Source organism: Juglans microcarpa x Juglans regia, chromosome 2D, assembly GCF_004785595.1.
Source record: "Juglans microcarpa x Juglans regia isolate MS1-56 chromosome 2D, Jm3101_v1.0, whole genome shotgun sequence".
NCBI classification, from domain to species: Eukaryota; Viridiplantae; Streptophyta; class Magnoliopsida; order Fagales; family Juglandaceae; genus Juglans; species Juglans microcarpa x Juglans regia.
Window position 1 is genome coordinate 29964502 of NC_054596.1, and position 21312 is coordinate 29985813.

General features: G+C 33.8%; 1 protein-coding gene across 1 annotated transcript; it reads right to left on the reverse strand.

Moving 5' to 3' along the window:
• Positions 1-9396: 9396 nt before the first annotated feature.
• On the reverse strand, positions 9397-17237 carry LOC121250554 (pentatricopeptide repeat-containing protein At3g59040). The gene is made up of 7 exons (XM_041149690.1): positions 16964-17237; positions 16346-16658; positions 15537-15827; positions 13724-13972; positions 11917-12041; positions 11134-11232; positions 9397-10203 (listed from the first exon to the last, which is right to left on the reverse strand). Exons 1-7 carry the CDS (start codon positions 17020-17022, stop codon positions 9693-9695), a joined length of 1647 nt encoding a protein of 548 aa, XP_041005624.1. The 5' UTR covers positions 17023-17237; the 3' UTR covers positions 9397-9692.
• Between the last annotated feature and the right edge of the window lie 4075 nt (positions 17238-21312).

The following is a 21312-nucleotide window of genomic DNA, read 5'->3' on the forward strand; positions in this document are numbered from 1 at the left end:
TATCATGCTACTTTTTCTTCTTTTGAAAAATTACGTGTTAAAAGAAAATGGAAAGAAAAGATGAATGATTTGCAAAGGCACATACTTTTTTTCGATTTTGTTGAAAATTATTATGTTTCAAAAAATAGTTTAAATGTTGTTAAAAATGATTTTGTCAAGCAAGAAGGCAAAATAGTGATTCAATCTAGTCACCTGCCTTTGGAGGCAATCCTTGTTTCGCACAAAGGATCTGAAGTAACTGCTGCTCCTTTTAAGATCCTTGAAACTGTGTCCAAAGATCCAAAAGAATACAAGATTTTGAAAGAAAGAAGAAAGATTATTCACCAAAATAATTTTGTAAATCTTATTCTTCATACTATCGGACAACAGTTTGATAGGATTGAAGAAAAAACAGAAAAACTTATTTTTGCTTCAATCCCTATTTCAACAACTATTGAAAATCCTTTGATTTTCTCTAAAGATCAACCAAAGAAAAATTCCAAAATCATTGAAAAACCTTTTATTATTTTACCACAGAGTCAGCCTAAAATTGATCAAATGCTTGCTGATCTTAAGAAAGAACAACATTCTACTAGTTCTCTGACCAACAACGAAAAAGAAGTTGTTCTTGTTGAAACTACAGAAAAATCGTCTGATAGTGATTCATCTAAGGATATTGATCTTCTTGAAAAGAATTTTCAACATTTTGATTTAAAACCTGAGATAGCCAGATTCTCTTCAAAAGGATCCAAACCAATGAGTCTGACGAAGAACTGGCATTCCAGACCTACTCCTCCTAATTTACAATTTGAAGAAAAAGTTTTTTAACTTAATCTTCTTACTCTGCTAACAAAATTTAAGAATGGAATATTGATGGATTATTTGAACAAGAAATTCTCAATACTATGAGTAAAATGTCTTTAGTTGCAAATGCTTATATTAACAATAATATTAGGCAACTTGATATTGTTATTATTTTAAAACAAGGTTTTTCTGGAGTACTTTGTCATTGGTAGGATAAACACCTCACTGATGAAGCTTAAGAAACCATTTAGAATGTTGTTAAGCGTAATGACGAAAGGTTACCTATTTTTTATGACATTATAGGAATAACACATCCTGATGGTGTTAATATTTTGATCTACACTATTCTTAAACATTTGTTGGAACTCTCTCCAACATTACTAATCGTATTAGTGATTAGTTGAATAATTTACGATGCGATCAAATGTCTGATTATAGATGGTATATGTTTTTATTTCTAGAGTAATGCTTAGAGACGTAGTCACAAGCTTTACTGGAAGGAAAAGTTTATTGATGGTCAACCCCGTTTATTTGCTCATAAGGTTAAGGAAGAATTTACTGATATCTCGGGATTTCTTAATTACGAAAATAATACATATGGTGACATTTTCAGTGTAATTAAGAAACTTGGTATTAGTATATATAATGATCAAAGAATGCTTCGTGAACAGATGAAAAATAGCAAGAAATCCAAATACGAAATGGAAACTTTTTGTGAACAATTTGGCCTTCCTCCTATTGCTCCATCTAGAAGAAAGCACAAACATTTTACAAAGTATTCCAAACCTCATGGCTGGACAAGGAGAAAACCCTGTGCTGAATTTTACAAAAAATCTTCTAAAAAACCTTTTTCTAAATATTTTTCTAAGAAAAAGAATTTTTTTAAAGGAAAATGTTATAATTGTGGCAAATCTAGGTATTTTGTTGATAAATGTCCTCAAAAGCCTAAAAAATTTAAAAAGAAACTTAATTAGTTGAATATTGATACCACTGGTCAAGAAGAATTGTTTCAACTTCTAGAAATGCAATCTTCATCATCATCAGACATTCATGAGTTCAGTTCTAGTGATTCATTGTATCACTCAGAAACTAGGTCTCTTGATTCTCCTGATATCAAACTTGGTTGCAATTGTGATAAATCTTGTTGCAAATCCTTGAGTAAAACAATCAATATTTTAACCAAGGCTGAAGAACAAGAAAATCTATTATTAACTTTGATTTATCAAATCACTAATCTTGAGCTTAAAAAAAATATCTTCTTAAATTCAAGAAGACCATGGTTCGCTAAGAACCAGAAACTTCTAAGTAAAGGATTAGTTTTCAAGACACTTTGAAGAGATTTCAAAAGCAAAAAACCCAAAGATGTTTCTGCTAGTGATCTACAACATGAAATTAATTTTATTAAAAAAGAAATCATTGAACTCAAATCTGAAATTAATAATCTTAAATCTAAAAATGATGTTTTAAAATAAGAATTTCTATGTTTAATTGACAAACAACTTGATCAAGATATTCCTTCTGATAATGAGCAAATGAATAACTCTGATTCAAACCAAAAAGAAAAGGCTGTTGATAATCAGATATGTTTCATTCATCAAATTATTCCTCCCAAATGGTTTTCAAGAGTCACTATTATTGTTTGCCATGAATTTCAATTTTCAGTTGTTGTTATGATTGATTCCGGATCGGATATGAATTGTATCCAAGAATGACTAATACCTAGTAAATATTTTGAAAAATCTACAAAAGATTATTCTCGACAAATGGATCTCAGATGAAGATCAATTATGAGCTTAATATTGCTCATGTTTGCTAAGATAATGTTCATTTTAAAATTCCCTCTGTTTTAGTTAGAAATATGTCTGATAAAGTAATTTTAGAAATCCCTTTTATTTCCTTTTTATATCTTTTTTTTACTGAAAAGTACGGTATGACTACTAATCTTTTTGGACAAAAAGTCAAATTTAAATTTGCTTCATGATTTGAAATTGATACAGATAAAAGTTTGAAATCTCTGCTTTTTACAAAAACCAAACATTTGAATTTTCTTCAACAAGAAATCAAATATAAGAAGGTTTCAGAACAATTATCTAGTACTTTACTTCAATCCAAAATTGATTATTTTAACAAACGTTTAATTTCTGATATTTGTTCTGATTTACCAAATGCTTTTTAGAATAGAAAGAAACATGTTGTTACTCTTCCTTATATCAAAAATTTTAATGAAAAAGATATTCCAACTAAAACTCGACTTTTTCAAATAAAAAGTGAGACTTTAGAATTTTGCAAAAAAGAAATTACTGATCTACTTAATAAAAATATAATTAGGCATAGTAAGTCTCCTTGATCCTGTGCAGCTTTTTATATTCAGAAAAATGCTGAAATTGAGAGAGGGACCCCTCGTCTAGTTATTAATTACAAACATTTGAACAAAGTCTTAGAGTGGATTAGGTACCCTATCCCCAACAAAAATAACTTGATTCATCGGTTAAATGATGTTGTTGTCTTTTTCAAATTTGACTTAAAGTCAGGATTTTGGTAAATCCAAATAGAAGAGTCAGACCGGTATAAGACTGCTTTCAATACTTCTTTTGGACATTACGAGTGGAATGTGATGCCTTTTGGCCTCAAAAATGCACCTAGTGAATTCCAAAATATCATAAATGACATTTTTAACTCATTCACCTATTTCACCATTGTCTATATTGATGATGTACTCATTTTCTTCAAGTCTATTGATGAACACTGGAAACATTTGAATCCGTTTCTAGATATCATTAAACTAAATCGTCTTGTTGTTTCAGCCAAAAAAATCAAATTGTTTCATACCAAGATTTGATTTCTTAGTTATGACATCTCTGAAAGCAAAATCAGACTCATTAATAGGGCCATTGAATTTGCTAACAAATCTCCAGATGTCATTCTTGACAAAAATCAATTACAAAAGTTTCTTGGTTCTCTTAATTATATTGCTAAATTCTACCAAGATATAAGGAACAATGCCGCCCTTTATTTCAACGACTACAGAAAAATCCTCCTCCTTGGTCAGAAGTTCATACTAACATTGTTAAACAGATAAAGGCACATGTCAAAACTCTTTCGTGCCTTGGCATTCCTACTACTGATTTTTTTAAAATTATTTTGCCAGACTTTTCTAAACAAATAGTTCGTTTCCATTCTGAAGTCTGGAACCCTGCACAAAGTAATTATAGTACTATTAAAAAAGAAATTTTATCTATGGTACTATGTATCTCTAAATTTCAAAGTGATTTACTTAATAAAAAGTTCTTATTAAGAATTGATTGCAAAAGTGCTAAGTATGTATTAAAAAAAGATGTTGAAAACATTGCATCAAAATATTTTTTTACACGATGACAATCTATTTTAAGTATTTTTTTTTATTTTGATATTGAATATATCAAAGTATCCAATAATTCTATCCCTGATTTTCTTACCCGTGAATTTTTGCAGATACCAAACCATGAGGAAGAAAAAAGGAAAAGAAAAACAAACAACTGCTTCACCCCCATCCCTGACAGAAAACTCATCAAGAATGAACATGTTTCACCTATTGAAATTGCCAATAGGTTCACTACTCTCGACAAAGTAATTCAACCTGCTTCTTTTGCTTCAACTGTTTCTACCCCATATGATCCATACGCCAAAGCCATTACTTCAACACATATTACTCAGTATTTACTTCCCAAGTCCAAAACTGAGTATAATGGAAGATGCATTCAACCAATCTATTTTATATAGAACCAAATCGGTATGTGTATACAGACCCTTTTAAAATTGCTTCATCTTACTTTCTCTCTAATTTTCACTGGATCCCTAAAGATTCCACAAAAAATCTTCAATTTTATTCCAACCTCTTAGTCCAAATTGATTCAATTGTCATAAAGTCCATTTTTGACAAAATTGATAAAACAAAATTGATCTACCACAGTGCTTATATTCTCCTTGTCATAATAGAAGAAGATTGGGGAACCAATCCCTTTACTTCTAAAAGACTTGCTAATACAGATATTTCTTATAACTATTATGACTACATCAATGCTTGGAACAGATTCATGTTTTTCCAAGTTTCTGATATAAGTCATTCCTGATTTCTCAATTTTGATAAAAAATTTAAAGGAAAACTACACTTCTGGTTTCTCACATGGTGGAGCCAGTTTGGTCCTATTTCTGTAAACTTTCCTGATCCACTACTCAGAGCATTCAAATATTTTTCCAATGTTGTTTGTTCTAAACTGTACAGAAATATGGCCAAGTTTCGTTACTGTCTCCATTTCTATGAATGGTACAAGATTCCTTGGATCATGAAATGGAACTGTGAGAGAAATGGTGATATTTTAGTCTGTTATATTTTCACAAAATGGTGGAATATGTTTCCTTATACCCAAAACATTATTGATTATATGATCAGAGATTTCTCACAAACTGTACCACATCTACAGAATAAAGAAGAATTCCCTGCTATCACACATGGTTCTCTTGTTTCAACTGGATATCCTCAAATCCAAGCACCAGCTTCACCAACTGCTTCACAACGAGAAAAAGCAACCAGCGCTTCTTTTACCAATAAATCCTCAAAATCCAAAAAGAAGACTAATATTCTTAAAGGATTAAGCAAAAAGGATTTAATTCAACTCTTTAAAAGATCCTTAGAAAATGACAATTCTAATGAAGATAAAAAATCAGAGGCATCATCAGAAGCCTCAGTGGCTGATCCCTACTCGAACATTTTTTGACATGATTCCGAAGGAACCCCAAGATTGTCTGACGATGAATGATCCATTGCTCCATTACCGACACTATCAGACGAAGGAAGACTGCCATCTCTCAGACTGACTAGTACCTTCTGTCAAAGATGCCAATTGCTTTATGTCAAAACAGATGCTCCCGCAAGACACGCTGAGAAAGCAATCTGAAGACATCATGATTTTACTTTCATGTGAATGAACAGTCCCAATTACTATTCACTCACGGACTCTATTTTACTGTTTCAATTATTGTAAAAAGACGACCCTTTCATCTATAAAAAATGGCACCTCTGGTTCAAGGAAGGCAGGCTCAATTCTCCTCCTTTCAAAACTCACATTCCTTCTCTTCTTCCACATACCCTCCTCCACCTGTTCTTCTATAAGTTTAAATTTGTAATTTTAGAGCTTGTAATTTTACTAAACTTATATTTCAATGCAAATTGTTATTTCGGCATCTATTTATTTTCTGTATTTTGCCTACATGCATATGGTCGGTTCTACTGCCTGCTTTTAAACTGTGCATACTCTTATCTATTATTTCTTTCATTTCTTGTTTTATATTCTATTATTTCTAGTTATCTAGTCCTGCTTCCAGTTATCTAATCCTACTTACTTATCTCCTTTGTGTTTCCAATTATATATATTGTATGGAAATTTCCAAATAAAAGAAAATGTTATATACCATGTTAGAGAATACAATTGTCTACAAACACATGGACAAAAATGAGAAAAATATACAAATTCAACCAACATCACAGTAAAACAAATTTCAAACGCCCTTACCTAATTTTCCAAACTCATGGCAGGATGTGCTGGTGCTGCTGTTGCTGCAATGGAAGAAACCCAATTTCAAAGTGAAATGGGACAATTTTATTTTCAAGCAAGAAATAGAGCCTAACTAATAATTTATTAATAAACTAGATGAAAAATGAGTTTTCTTATCCATACAATCAATATGAGGTTTATGAAAAATTAATCACAAACCAATTAGAGAATCCGAAAAAAAAAAAAAAAGCTAAAACACACAAAGGGGGTCACGATTTGGTCAGATTAGATGGGTAGGTAGGAGGAGGGACCTTGATTTGGGCCTTGGCTGCATTAAGGCGCCTCCATCTCTGAACTGCTTCAATGGCTTCTATTTGCCTGCCTTGAGTGGTGTTGTGTCGACGAGAAACGACCTATACAATTTTTGTGTGAAGGAAACAGACACTCTAGGGTAGAAAAATGGGAGCAAATGGCTTGAGTGGCTTTCGTGCAAAGGATCGGGCGAAGTGATCTTCGATTTTGGGCTGGAAATAATGGCCACTGATGAGAGGGTGGGTATCGCAGCGATTGTAGGTACTCGGGGATGGGGAAAAACAAGTAAAAAAAAAAAAAGGGAATGTGTTTACGTTTCGGGGGAAAAATTAAACAATCAAAACGTAAGGCTGTGTTTGGATGTTTAGCTGAGCTGAACTGAGTTCTTTATAAATAATAGTGAATTTAGATGATGGAGTGAGTTATGTGGAGCCCATCTAAGATGAGTTTAAATGTGTTTGGATGTTAAGATGAGTTATAGTACTATTTATGAAAAGTTGGAAAAGGTATGAAACCCACAAATGATTGGAAATTTGTTGTAATGATTGAATAATTAATTTATTAAATCCTTTATTAATAAATAACATAAATCAAACATAAATTCCTTCAATGCATGTAAAAAAATTACAATATAATAAAAACAAAATATTCCGAGCACTATAAAAAAAAAATTCTTACTCCGAATTTATAAAAACAAAATAAAATAATTATCAATAAAATTACAACAGTATCGTACCCACATTTTATTTTATTATTTATTTACATATTATTTAATTAGTAGTAAAAAAATACATGCAATGCGAGAGGAAAAAAAAATAGAAACTCACCCAAACAATTGAGTCGTCGCTCGATGGAGTGCTCGGGACCCATGTTTGTCGCTCGAGCGGCTCTCGTTCAGACAATTGCCGCTTAAGGCTTTTAATAACCGCCCGAGCGAAATAGGCTTATTTCCATTTTACCCAATGCCACTAAGTTTAGCATCCAAACGAATCCTTAAAGATGCGACTGATTGGAGAATGCTATATACAAAATATGCTGTTCATCATCAAGAGACTTTCACCCCCAATATCTAAATTTCGTTTGAAGTTTGCTTTTTGTTGTTCTTAGTCATTCTTGGCCTCTTTACCAATTAACTTCATATAAAGGAAATTGGAATGTATTTGTTTAAGGTAATCTTCAAGAAAAAGTATATATTGATTAGCCATGGATATGCTGTTGACAGTAATGAACACCATATATGTCAGATTTTCCTATTGAGATGATTTTTCTTTTTTATTGTTTGGTTTAAGTACTCTACTGTGACCAGAAACACTAGTACCAAACATGCACTGGGGTGTTTGGATAGAGAGAGAGAGAGAGCGACTGTGGAAGAGAGAGACCAAGATTAAAAGGGAAACCTTCCAGAAAATGAGAGAGAAACAAAGGAAAATGTTCTCAACACTCATTCACGTTAAATTATATGAGTCTCTTATGTGTCCCTTTTTTATTAGTTGGTGTAAATTAAAAGTTTACACCGGCTCAAGTTTGAAGCAAGCTTTTCCCTATTAGAAAGACGGAAATACTACTGATGGCAATTAAATTATATATATAAAAAAAAGCCCATCAACCAACTTAAAACATTCAGCATTGTAAGTCTATATAGGTCTGCTCTACCAAATATCGAAACGCTATACCAAAGAACTCGAAACCAATGAATGCTTTGAGAACAATGTGGCAGCGTTCACAATCTAAAACCACGAAAAACGCATCCTATACCATACTTTGTGCACCAAAACCATCCTCATAATTTCTAGACCGTTAAGGATTGGAATTACAGGAAATTGCACTACCACCTTTACATTAGAAAAGATTAAATTTATACAGGCATTAATCTACAGCTATTTTCCAATAATTAAAAAATATAATTCCCACCACCCAACTTAAGAAGTCCAATGTCATGTACCCATATAGGCCAGCCCTCCCAAATTTGGAAGCACAATATACCAAAGAACTCAAGAAATGCCAAGCACTTTGAGAACAATATAGCAGCATTTTACGATTTAAAGCAAAACATGAACATCACATATTAAGTTCACCCAGCATAGTGGCCACATAGCATCTAGGAAATGATGAATGAAAGACTCTTGGATAGAGAACATGGAAATAAAGATCAAGGAAACAAACACGACCAAGTTGCACCTCTATTAAAATATAGGAAACTCTACTCATTTAATTGGAATTCATTCAGCTTAATCAAGGGAAACATATCAAACGGCATGAAAATTTTGAGCAAGTTCGACGAGATAATCTTAATAAAATAAGTGAAAGAACGATGACTTGACGAGTGTAATTTTAGTACAATAGGAGTGACTCCATTGTTGGGTAAAGAACTTCTACATGTATTTTGTGTAAACATTCTCTGGAAGCAAATTCAAGTAATTAGAATCATTGACTATGCTTAAAGGATTCCAACATGCACCAAGAACCATGACTGCAAGGAAAAAACATAAGACTCTAGAAGCCAATGCATGAATTACAATGGTAGATGTGTTGATCATACATCCACACTTCCACAAAATGTTGAATATCCCTTTTAAAGGAAAATAACTTGAGCAAAACATACATTATTTGGCAGGATGAAAATTAAATAGTTCCAACTCACCTAGTCCCTGATGGACACAAATTCAAATTGCGCATTTGATCAAATTTGATCACACAAGCACTGTAGTCAGAGTAATTAACAGTGTCCAGGAAAAATAAGCAGAGAACTTTCAAAGATATCCCAGTCCAACATCAAAAAGTACTCGTTCCATGAAGAGCAGAATGGACTCCCTAATATACATCAAGGTACGATGAAAGTATTACATTCCCATATTTCTTTTTATAAGTAATACATTCCCACATTGCCATTCTCAACTCATGAAATCAATCAATAAATTTCAAGGCTGGGTTATAACGTGAAATAGAAAGATATCGAACTCACAAATCCAAAGAACTTATGAGTATGTAGGTCATGTGAGTTTTTTCTATGATCAACGCTGGAAAATATCAGTTGATCTTGTCCATCATCACAAGAATGGCCTCTTGTCAATCATCATATCCATCCTCATCGTCATTGTCATCATCGTCATGATACTCACCAACAAACATGGAAACCCTGTTTCCAGTTTTTTCATTGCTAGATTGATCCAAATTTCCAGCAAGTTGCTTCGCTTGCTCTAGTTCTTCTGCTGTTTTAGCCAAAGACAGAAGAATATTCTTTGCTTTCTGATCAGGAGGAAACCCACAAGACTCCATTTCCTTATACCAAACAACAGCACCACCAAAACCCCCGTTCTTTCCATACGCATCCATGATTGTGGTCAAGACGGTTTGATTTGCTTTCAGACCACATGACTGCATTTCCTCATATATGTCCATCATTTTCTCAAGATTATTAATCTTTGCATACCCCTTGATCAGTGCCCCATATGTCACAACATTAGGTTCAAATCCATCTTGTTTTAGCCTTCTGAAGAATTTTTCAGCACCCTCCATGTCAGAAGCATTGACATAAGCTGATAACATAGTCGTATAAGAGCAAAGATCTGGGGTAAACCTGAAAATAAATCTATGTTAAGAATAGTGCACCTTTCTCACCGAAGAGCAGATACATACGGCAGATCTTACTGCCATAAGTGTGGCAAAATGCTCCTCTTAACAGTGTTTTCTATCTAGGAGTGCATGTACTTGGTCATTGTATACTCCCCATTTTTGACACTTGACAGGAAAGAATGCATACAATAAATACGCTATTTTTTGTTGCTCTATAAGACATTTTTATTTTTAGTTTTTCTACATCACAAATATTCATGGAGGTGATCGGTCATACATCAATAATCGAAGTCTCAAATGAACATCTACAGGGAGTCCTTGTGCTCAAAGGCTCAAAGGAAGAGATATAAATAGTTGACGTGAATCAAAACCTGAAGCAGAATGGCGAATGGAACCAATAGGATTGACTGACAAAAGGATGGAAGCAAGAACACATGGACATACAGACAATAAGATGGACAGGAATGGATGGACGTGCATGTAAATTGGTGTGACGAGTAGCATTTCCCAACTGACAGAAAACATCTATAAAAAAATAAATGAACCACAAGATGTTTTGCGACTTAAGACGGCAGTAGTAATGATAAAGCATCAATCGCCTCATGGTGGGAGGACATGGACCCAACAACTGCTAGATCCTACCCAGAATATAGTTTAAATACATAAACCATGCACCCCATTCCTCTGGACTGCGCTTGAAAAAGTGAAGATAAAACTTGAAATATTTAGTCAAAATTATCGTCTAGTTTCTAAAACATATAACCTCATAAAAGAGCCCATGTAGTACATTATCTTCTATGTATCACTACTGAGCACAATGGCGAGGGTTTTTTGTTTCTTAGAAATCAAGAATGAGAAGCCTCAATACTTTGCAATGTCAAATTCTCCGTTAGCAAAAAGATAGTAAACACAATGCATGTAAGGAAAACATTACCTGTCTCTTTTCATACTTTTAAACAAGATGCGAGCTTGCTCCACCATCCCAGAGATAGCAAATGCATCAAGCATGATGTTATAAGCCTTGTGGGTTGGCCTGGAGAGAGAGAGAGAGAGAGAGAGAGAGAGTGTGTGTTAGGTATTCTATACTTCAACACCAATAGTGATCTATAATATATTGTAGAGTAATGGCAGCAATAACAAATGGATATGAGTCAAGCAATAGAGGGGAAGTAGCACCGAAAGGGTTAGCCATTAATTGGCTAGTTAGTTGCCATCAGCTTGGCTTGGTAAGTAATCAAGATAACATGGCACAGCAACTTAAAAGCTCAGAGTTCTGCATAACCAATAATGACAAGAAACAAGGCCAAATAATCCTAACCCAGTTGTAGAGAAAGTTTGTAAAATAATTATAGATTGTTTTTTCTGGAGTTCATAAAATTGGTTTCTGTTCTATTGGCCACAGTTTGGGGGGAGGCGGGTTTGAATTTCACAAACTCAGCAGCAAACCAATAGAAACAAAACATATCTGATAAGCAAATTTATTCATTCAAATACAAAAAGCAAAATATGTGCAGAGGAGCCAAGGACAAACTTAGTTTCATCAAGTTCAGTAAGCTAGAGTGAAATCAATTCAGCTTTTCTCTTTTTCTTTCTTTTTCTTTTTTCTTTCTGATAAGTGAAATCAGTTATACTAAGATGAGTGCTTGCTCTCAAATTTAACTTTCAAAATGTTAAGTTCCCCCATAAGAGAAGAACATTTATGAATGTGCCCACACACCTGACACCAGCATCGAGCATCTCCTCAAAAACCGCTAGCGCTTCATCCTCCCTTCTTGCTTTTCCATAAGCATTAATAAGTAGGGCATAGCTGACAACATCAGGTTGAAGACCAGCTCTTTGCATCTAAAATCAGAAAAAATTGATGAATTTAATATTCAAAAGAGATTAAAAGACAAAGACACTAGAAATATTTTTTTTTTATAAGTAGCATGGATGCTAGACAGATGAAAGATAAAACAGTGATAAAAACTACCTTTAAATACCCATGAATATTCAAGAAGCTCATTTGAGCCAAAGGATACAAGACTTGATGCTTGATATGCGAGTTGGTATTTGATATCAATTTCCATAAAACATATTGTAATACACCAAGCGTAAAACTCATAATTCAAAAAACCTAGGAAAATAAGTAGGATCATAACATACATTTCGGTATATGAAGCTATGGTAAACCTCAGCTAGGATAAAATAAAAGTCATGTAAGAAGTTTAAACATCCAACCCTTAGGACACAAAGTTCAAACGGGGACTGTATACTTGAACCAGAACGTGCCACGTCAAAGATAGGAAAGCCTATGATACTTGAACAATAAAATTCAGAGATAAACATACATTCGTTAATGGCCTAGGCAGGGTTTCAAAAAGAGTGATTCTATAAAGCTCAATTTCATATGTTATATTATACATGTTTCAATAGAGGCTAATAAAATCACCAATATTTTTTTTTTGATTAAGAGGCACAAACACAGAAAAGACCAAAAAAGTTACTGCTCATGACCAGTCCGTCCCCCAATCATTTCTCTTTTTTTAATAGTACTAAAATTACAATATATGAGTTCCCAGAATACAAAAAAGCAACACATCTAACATATGGAGGATGAATAAATATATACCATTAGCCAAGGCCCACATTAACAAAAAAAAAAAAAAAAAAAAAATGAATATTTTTTTTTTCTTTTTGATGAGCAACACAAAAATGAATCTTAAGACAGTATTGGCATAGAGCATCATAATGACCCATATAAATATCCAACAGCTAGTGCCCAAAGCAGTGACCCTCAATTGAACCTTGAAAAATTTAGGAAACAGCATAAATCAATGTAAATGTAACTCAATTTTAAATAATGATACAGGTTGTCTGTATGTCCATAAAGGACATCCATCAACATTGCTAAATCATAAGAATTTTCAGGAAGTTATTTTACGAAAAGATACATACATATACGACATTATAACATTAGAAAACAATAATTTCTCTTGTTCTAAAATATTAGAAAATCACCAACTAAAAGAGAGTAACCTTACTAACTTTCACCAAAGAAAATAAAAATTGCATGAGAATAAATACGATAACAAAATATCTTTATTTTGAAAGGGACTCTCAGAATGAGAGCAGCGTTTGATGTTTCAAGTTCCTATGAATAAAAGATCATCTAGAAACAGCAGGAATGGAAATTGAAGATCAAGTAGGGACAGCATATTGGGGAACTATTATTGCATGCTTAAGTCTATTAGCCAAATAATTTGTCATTAGGGACTGTGCATGTGATATTACAGATCCACAGATCCACATAAATCAAATTTTCCAAAAACATTAATATATATTCTTACATACATATATAAATATATATATATATATATGAAAGGTAAATCAGAATGTTCTTTATAATATTACCTGGTCATGCTGCTTTTTCTAGCTCATAGATTGTAATTAGGTGTTTCTCTCTTGTTACTACCCCATGTACTTGGGCTATGCCTAATTATAAGGACCAATAAATTTTCTTACTTATAAAAAAATAATATTACCTGGTCATAGATCTTTGAAACTTCCTTGTAGTTAGTCTCAAATGACATTAAGCTATTATATGTAACTGTTGATTGTGGAACTCCTCTCTCTGTCATCAGTGCAAACACTTTTCGAGCTTTTTCATAACTCCCAGCCTTCTTATACATATAGATCATCATGTGAAAGATCTTTTGGTCTGGCTTCAGAGGTGATTTTTCCTCACTCAAAAGGGTCTCAAATATTTCTTCAGCCTCCTTGAACTTACGACCCTGAAGTACATTACATTATAAATATTGGATGAATCAAAGTTTGAATTACATTTAGGTTACACAGTCACATCTACCAAAAAAATAAGGTTAATTCTTTAAAAAAAACAAAAGGAAAGAATGGGATTGCATATTCAGTCTCGTAAAGATTACATTATCCATACTACATGGAGCTGGACATATAATGTAAGCTATGCAACATGTCAAAGTTTCAATTCCATCTGTTTTAAAAAAGTTGTTACCATTTGGGGTGTCCACTAGCCATCCCCAAACATGTCAGGTTTTAATCTAGTCAAAACTTGGAGTTCCATCCACTTTCAGTTGTGGATTGCAGTTCATTAAATTCTTTGTTGGGTCAGTATCCAATCCCAAACTTGGACTGTCATCAACTTTCACTTTCAAAGTAGTAGTATAATGCAAAGACTTTCTAGAGCAGTTTAAGCCAAGCCTCAAAAAATTCCTATTATGATAATTTTGGATTGTGACCTTCCCCTGCTAGATACTAGTTGCCTAATTCAAATCCCCTTTCATACATAAATGGCCGCAAATTATTGTACTCAATATGTTAAGAGTTAAAACTGCATTTCTAATTCTATGAGTACAAACCGGCCAGGAAAATGTAATCTACTTTCCAATTTGTTTTGAGCTTACACCTTCTGCGGCCTAACTTTGAACTAGTCATTCATGCCGCATAACTTGGAGATTGAACCACATACAGCACATGTATGACTGAAGATCAATGTTCCCCCTTCTCTTCCAAGCAAGAGCATTAAATGAAACCAATCAACCCCAAAACAGGAAAAAGTGAAGACCTTATAACAGAATGTCACGAAATAAAAATTTGGAGAAACATTAGAATATGGGACCTTAAGATCCTGTACTATAATAGGAACGTTATATGCAATATGCGTATTCACAAACATAGCTGCCACCCACATGCTCAAACAGTCTAGTAAAACATAATTAGTCCTTATAATATCTAGTTTATGTGTAGAAAGAAGTTCAAAGAATAGAATAGGACACACCTAACTATGCACGTAGAGTCAATACAAATTCTCAAATCTTGTTTAAAATACTTTATAAGAGCAAAAAGTTATTTAGCTTATTACAATTACATGTCTCAATTACTTCAAAAAATACATGGTTCAGCTGATGAATTAAGTGCCAAACGTGCCCATAATCCAATTGGCACTTAATTCATCAAGTGTCAAGGTACAGAAGGTAGTTGAGGAAAGAGATGGCACTCTTCGGTGCATGCATATGGAGGGAAAGAAATGACTGAGTTTTTTAAGTTAGCATAAGGACTCTAGAGGTCCTTAGGGCTTTCTTTCCCAATTGACATTATCCTTGGATGGCAGCTCACCTACGTTTCTTTACCTTCAGCTTCCAAAATATTTTTCACCTCTTTATCTTACTTTGGAAAAAGACACTAAGGATTCCAGAATCTGAATCATCAAGATAACTAGGCAAAGATTCAAAGGCTTATGTTTAAAGCTAAAAATATAGATATTGGAGATAATGAGATGTTCAGTTTAAGGTTTTAAAACAAAAGGTCTAAAAATATTACCTCCACAAATATCTTAAGTATTATTTGATATGTCAAAGCTGAAGGTTCAGGGCCAGAAGACTGCATCCTTCGAAATATCGCTTCTGCATTATTGTATCGGCCCCCCCTTCCATATGCTTCCATAAGAGCAGTGTGAGTTATCACACTTGGTGCATACCCCTTCTTACTCATCAAACTAAAAATTTTCTCAGCCCGATTGAAGTCTCCTTGCTTTCCATAAGCCGTAATAAGCATGAGGAAATCCATTTCACTGAAATCCCACCAGCTCTGAGACTTGAGCCATTCAAGGATCTAGATTACAAAGTAAAATAGCATTTAACATGCAACTAGAACATAAAACATATCGACAACCAAAATAACAAGCTCAGGAACAGCATAAGAAATTGTCCCTTATGGAAAGAATACATGCCAAATAATATACAAGCAATTAAATAATTTGCTACCCATCAGTCAAGCATCTAGTAGAGCCACCCAACCAAGATGCAAAGCCTTAAATATTTGCATTGATCTGGAATACGCCTTTGATAAAATTAGAATATAATCATTCCTCCACAGTTTCTCATCCTCGAGAGGTTATAAGATGACAGTCTGAACCTACCTGATTTTATTTTCTGACAACCTGTTGATGCAAGATGAAAATCTTTATTTACCCAACCTCCTTTAAGACGAAAAATTTCATCCATTTACTTTTGTGAAGTCGAAAAGGCACTTGGAGCTCCATCAGTTAATGGACACTCTGATTCCAATTGCTAAAACAGTAACACTTAATCCATAGTAAAGCGCAAGAAAACGAATGTTTGTGCATCTACCTCTCTAACAAGGTTCCATTTCTTTAGCTGCTTTAATCTGACCAAGGTCCCGAGCACCATGTCTCTAGAAATGGCCTGCTTTGTAGCCCTCTCACGTTTGAGCACCGAAACCGCAGAACCTGTCTCTACAATTTCGGTCATCAGTCTCCTCCAATTTTTCTGATACGCTTCGTCTGCTGCATCCCGGAAAACCTCCGGTTTCTTCCGCTTCTGCGTGAACTTCCTCGGTGCCAACATTCCCATACAAATAACCGCAATTCTTCCCCGTATCTTAATATTGAATTTCCCATAATTTGCATTCACATTTGATTTACTGAAATAGAGTAAAAATGCTCATTTAAAATATTATCACTTCCCAATGTCACTACGAACCCCAAAAACGGATTATTAAATAGCCCTTAAAGCATAGAATTTTCGTGCATGAGTGGTTTCCTCTTGCATAGCGATGTGTATTGTTGCAAATTTGAGTTCTTAAAATAGTTCAATTGCCGCATTTATTAAATCAGAGACAGCCAGAAAGGTTTTTGAAGGGAAAACACAAAAATAAAAGTATCTGAAAGGAGAATAACGGGTTTTACAGAGGTTTATCAAATACAGAGAGAGAGAGAGAGAGAAAACCTGCAGTTATTAAGTGGAATTGAAGAAAGGAAGGGTTTGAGAAATAGGGTTTGAGGCATTGACAGAGAAAGGAAGGAAGCTTGTAGTAATCTTTAAGCTGGAAGGAAATATTATCAACCGGATTTGTGTGAAGAAGCTGCTGCAGACACTGAGAGCGCCGTCTATTTTGCTTAAATACAAATATCTTATCTCATTTAAATTAGAATTTTTCTTTAAATTAAAACGAGCATTGAACTGAAGAGCTGGGTCTCTCTCTCTCTCTACCTCCTTGTACTAGTAGTCTAGTGGTTATAAATCTCCCAGACAGAGAAGATATCGTCAGACATTCAACGTATACGACTTCCACCATGTTTCCGAATATGAATAGTTTTTTCTTCTTTTTTCTGAATCGAATATGAGTAATTAAACATAGCAATAGTAGCTTAAAAAGGGAAGGAAAAAAAAGTATTGATTTGTACGAATTTTTAATAATAAGTTATATATTACACTTTTATGAAAAAGGGACCTCATCGAGTGCAGAATTGGACATCGCTAGTTGCGAATTTATTTACGTATTTACGTTACCATTTCCACCCATACTGACATAGTTTAATAATGGAAATGGATGTAAGTGGTGGAGATATTTCACGTGTTGATTTGGACCTAGGGTCTAGTAAATGACATGATATTTTACAATGTGATTTGGGCATTGGATGCTAAGTGATGTTTGCTTTGTATTTAGACACCGGGTACTTGGTAATGCTTATGGTCATTCATGATTATGTTGTTTTGGTCAGAGGTTGGTAGCTCATTATGCTTATGATATATGTGATTTCAGTTGTTATTTACATGAAACTAATGAATTCATATTCATTGTCATTGTTTTACATTGTTAGTATTGTTATGAGTTTTAACTTAATGAGATTTTATTAAAATCTCACCATAATAGTTCCACTATAATTTCGCTCCTCGGCACTGTATGTTTTGATACAGATGTAACTCAATGATGTTACTTTGAAGGGGAAGGACCAGTGCAGCCCAATGAATAACCATGGGCGCCTGTCTCCATTAAGTTTACAATCTTTTGTGAATTTATGATGTTTATTGTATTTGGACAACAAACAGTTTATCGTGTAATATTATTTGAGTTGGGTGATATACAAATATTGGATTGTAATTATTTTGTTGATGATGTAGTAGTGACTTATGAATATTTTTATTGTTGGGCGAAAAATGTGTAAACCTTTGGTATTATCGTTATTAGTTTCCACCTAATATATTACTATTCTCATTGCGACATTGATACAAATGTGTACTTAGCATACGAGCACACAAGTCCTAACTTTAAGTAAAGGATGTAGCCAATTTGGCATGCATCCCGGGCACTGCGTGTAACAGCCTGCCAGAAATTCACTGGATAAGTTTCTTTAGACTTTAGGAATATCGTGAAAATCTAAAAAAGATCTCATGAATAGAGCAATCGCATAGGATTGAATCTATCAACATAATTAGTTTCTAGCCCACTTAGGTGTCAAAAATACGATTTTATTTATTTGAGATACTTAAGAATGTGAGAATGAGAAACGATCTGTGTCATTAGTCGATGATAAATATTTAAGATTTTACAATGTAATAAAATGATTTTCATCTTCGGACAACAACTGCTCGAAAACGCATTTTGATTTGTTCAAGACACTTAGGAGTTGAATTTCACAAAATAAAGTACGCTCCTAGTTTCGTATGAATATTTAGGATTTTATGGTATAAAGTTATTTTCACCATTTTTTGAGTGAATAGTGACTTCTGTGTAAGCGGCATGTGGCACTTAGTTCAATTGTTTTCAGATTACAGTGTGGAATATCCAAATTAGGTTATGAAAGTTTTATTTGAGCACTTGGCAAAATCTTAGTCACACTTGATGAACAGTATTGGACATTTAGGACCAAGAGGAACCATGAGATGAAAATGTGAAAGAAATAAAGGAAAAATCAAGTTTTGTGGTCATGCCACCTAAGCCAAACACTATTCCATCCTATCATCCATTTGGTGCCAAATCAAAGAGAATTTCAACCCTAGCAAAACCCCAAATGCCTTGTTGAAGCAAAAACCCTAAATAGTTTCCCAAACCCCAAATACCTCAAACCTTCCTTTCATCTCATTACTAAGACTTTCCCAAACTCTCACACAAAATATAATAAACAATTCAATATTTTCAAATCTCAATTCAACTTTCTCAAATCTCAAAACAATAATAATATTTTAAACTTTCATCTAAAATAAAAAATTCTCATCTCATTCCACAAACTAAGTGTTGGCTGGTTTTAGTTTAGTGTTTAATCATTTGATTAAATCACTTTCACATACTATTAACCACTCAAATTCATATAATTACACCCTCATTCATTTTTTTTTTATACCATAGTAGTTTAATTGGGCCAAGAAAAATTAGATTTGGACTTGCTAGATACCCAAACCCTATTGAAACCCCAAATGTTGCCCATTCGGTTAAGGCCCACGAAGTTGCACCACCAAGGCAAGGCTTGTAGAGAAAGTTTCCCTCATTCCATGAGTGTTCTTTCACTGTCAAAGTCAGCTCCAAATAGAGGTTGATGGAAAGGCCAAGAGCCACCTCACCACCTTCCTCTCACATGGTAGTACTAGTCTAAAAAATCATGAGTTGTGACACCTGGTTTTGCTAATACCACATCATCCATAAGTCACTTTCACATCTCCTCTCAAACCCTCCTGAAGTATAAGTCTTGTCCGTGGTCATTTCATTAGTCTTTTGTCACTTTAGAAATACTTTCGTGGAGAGAAATTTAGTGGAACTCCCAGACAGCTTTTCTGGCATTTCTTGCTCGAATTTTTCGAACCTTTTGTAAGTGGATTATCACAAAGCTCTCTTCAAATAATGAGAGGAAGTGCGGCGGATCTGGGTGGCGAAGGGCAGTACAAGGTGACAGAGGTGGTCAGCCAGTTATTTCTATGGTGTATGGGTGACTCCCGATGGTGTGAGCCAGTGCCTTTTGGGTGTCTCTTGGCTATTTCTCGCAAGTGGATGTCTTGGTTTGGGAGTTTGGATTCTCTTTCGATGGTTTCCAATGGCTCACAATATCGGTTTGCAAGGTTAGGCTGAGAGGTTGACGATGGGGACTAGTGGTTTGGTTCGATAGCTTGGCTAGAAAATTTGGGATTCTCAGTTTTGAAGAAAGAAGTGCTACAGTGCAATGTAAGAGTGGATTGTTGTTGTGTTTTTTAGATTGTAGTCGAAATAATTGGTTGTATGAGTTCAGCTCGGAGTCAAACAATGACTGTTAGAAGTCAGGAATTCGGTCCTGATCAATTGTTTAAGCTGGAACAACCTATTTGATGAAATTGTGTAAGACGATTACTCTAATAAATTTGTATGTAATTGGTTGGTTTACTGATAATGCAATAGTTGTGGAATTGAGAGAGGGATGAATTCAACATGAAAAATTTATCGGATAAATGACTACAATTTTAAGAAACATAAGAGTTTTAGATAAAAGTTGGTAGGAAATTTCAAGGGTGGCCCGATCAATGGATTTGGATTCAAAACTTACTAAAATCTAAGCTGATGATTTAAAATGAGGAAAATTCTAAACTGGAGATTTAACTACGTTCATCCCTTTAATAAATAAACTAATAATAATAACTCGAATTAAAATGTTTATGATAATATCAAGACTAATTTCAAATAAATGAATATTCTAAAATTATTTTTAACTCCTAATTTTAGACTTTATAAAATTATTTCTATTTTGTCCTTGGAATTATTGACCTGTTAAATCTAATTTAGGCCCAACAAAATTATTCATATTGCATCTCTAATAATACTGGATCGAGTCATTACATTTACACTCTCAACATTTATGTAAGCGTTGATAATTAAGAAGTTTTATGGCAGTAATTAAGAAGTTTCTCTAGCATTTACATTGTTACACTGACAATAATGTATAATTGTTCCGATGTTCACAAAGCACTGAAGAAAATATATGATGAATTAATTTTGTATTATACATCTAATTATATAACCAAATACCTTATTTCTCTCGTGTCAATCCTATTCTCTCCCTTCCAAATTAATCAGTCAACCCACTCTCTCTGTCCTTAATCCTCCATTTCCCCATATATGAGACTCGCTTGGAATTTAATTCAAGGTAATTCTCTTTGGGCAAGTTTCTTTAAAGATAATATATGGGGGCTAAGCCTTGGACTCTTATTGACCCTAATAAGGGTTCTAGATTTTGGAAAATGATTGTTAGAAGTTTTCCTCTTGTCATGAATAATGCAAAATGGAGGATTAAGGATGACAATGTTTTTTTTTCCTCGGCATGACAAATGGCAAG